The sequence below is a fragment of the Silurus meridionalis genome, chromosome 13 (genome assembly GCF_014805685.1).
Source record: "Silurus meridionalis isolate SWU-2019-XX chromosome 13, ASM1480568v1, whole genome shotgun sequence".
Taxonomy (NCBI): Eukaryota; Metazoa; Chordata; class Actinopteri; order Siluriformes; family Siluridae; genus Silurus; species Silurus meridionalis.
In genome coordinates, this window is record NC_060896.1 from 1,661,389 (window position 1) to 1,662,456 (window position 1,068).

Here is a 1,068-nt window from a genome sequence, read left to right on the forward strand (position 1 = left end):
CAGGCTTCGAATCTTCGATTTCTTCTGACATGATGGTGTTGTTTTTAATTTTTTATTTAATTATAAGACAAATAAAAACCAACGCCACGGCGCCGCGCACTGACATTAACTAACGCTACTTTCCGCCCATTGAGGTGAACCGATTCCAAAAAAGAGCCGATTCCGGTGAATGGAACATGGGAGTCGATTCTTCTGCTTCTGCATCTTCTTCCTCTTTTTATTATTATTATTATTACAGCAATACGATAAATATATAATAATTCCCAGTTTAAACTTTTACACTTTCTTCCCTATAGAATTTGCACAAAAACACACAATTTGCCTTTAATTCAAATTCCCAGGAAAATCCCTGGGGTTTCCCTGATCAAAGAATTTTAAAGATACTACACAATTGCATGGAAATCCCAGGGTGGACTGCATTTCTGTGTGATGTGATGAGGTGAATATCGATGCTTCTGCTGGAGATGATGTATGTGGAGGTGCAGCTGCGGCTACAGTGAAAGGAGACGTGTTGAATTGGGTTTATTGGGTTTTCTGGTAAATAAATTACATAGAATAAGATCACTTAATTCACTAACATCCTGTTTCCTTGATGAACAACCGACCTACATACAATTAATTTAATATCCGGTGCTGCAGCTTTAGGATTAAAACAGTCGACACTTAGAATTGAGTCAATGTTTAAAAACCCCATGTGGAATTAGATAAGATTTTATAACACGATGATTCAAGACACGCATGACACATTTCTACAATAGTCTGTGACTCACACACCACACACAGTTTTCCTCATTTCATCTCAAACACAAAATGGTTTAAACTGAAGCAAATCAAGAAGATTTAGCTGCTAGATATCCTGAAGCCTTCACACGTTCTCCACAGGCAAGATCCTCATGGATCAAAGCAGAAAGTTCACATTGTGGCTAAAATGCATCACGAACAATCAAAAACATGAGAATGTTTAGGTCAGATAAATGACCAGACTTGGACAAATCGCTTCCTTTTGTGTTGTTTGTATAAAAAAGACGTACCATAAGCATTTAGTGGATTTTTATCTTATTAAACGTG

The 1,068-nt window shown here is 37.1% G+C and overlaps 1 protein-coding gene across 1 annotated transcript in view; it reads right to left on the bottom strand.

Annotated features, from left to right (window-relative positions):
* The window catches only part of arpp19a (cAMP-regulated phosphoprotein 19a), a 5,045-nt gene extending 4,896 nt beyond the window's left edge, over positions 1 to 149 (bottom strand). The window contains exon 1 of the mRNA XM_046864109.1: positions 1 to 149. This exon is cut by the window's left edge and continues 23 nt beyond it. Coding sequence (XP_046720065.1) covers positions 1 to 31 — 31 coding nt within the window. The 5' untranslated portion in view covers positions 32 to 149.
* Between the last annotated feature and the right edge of the window lie 919 nt (positions 150 to 1,068).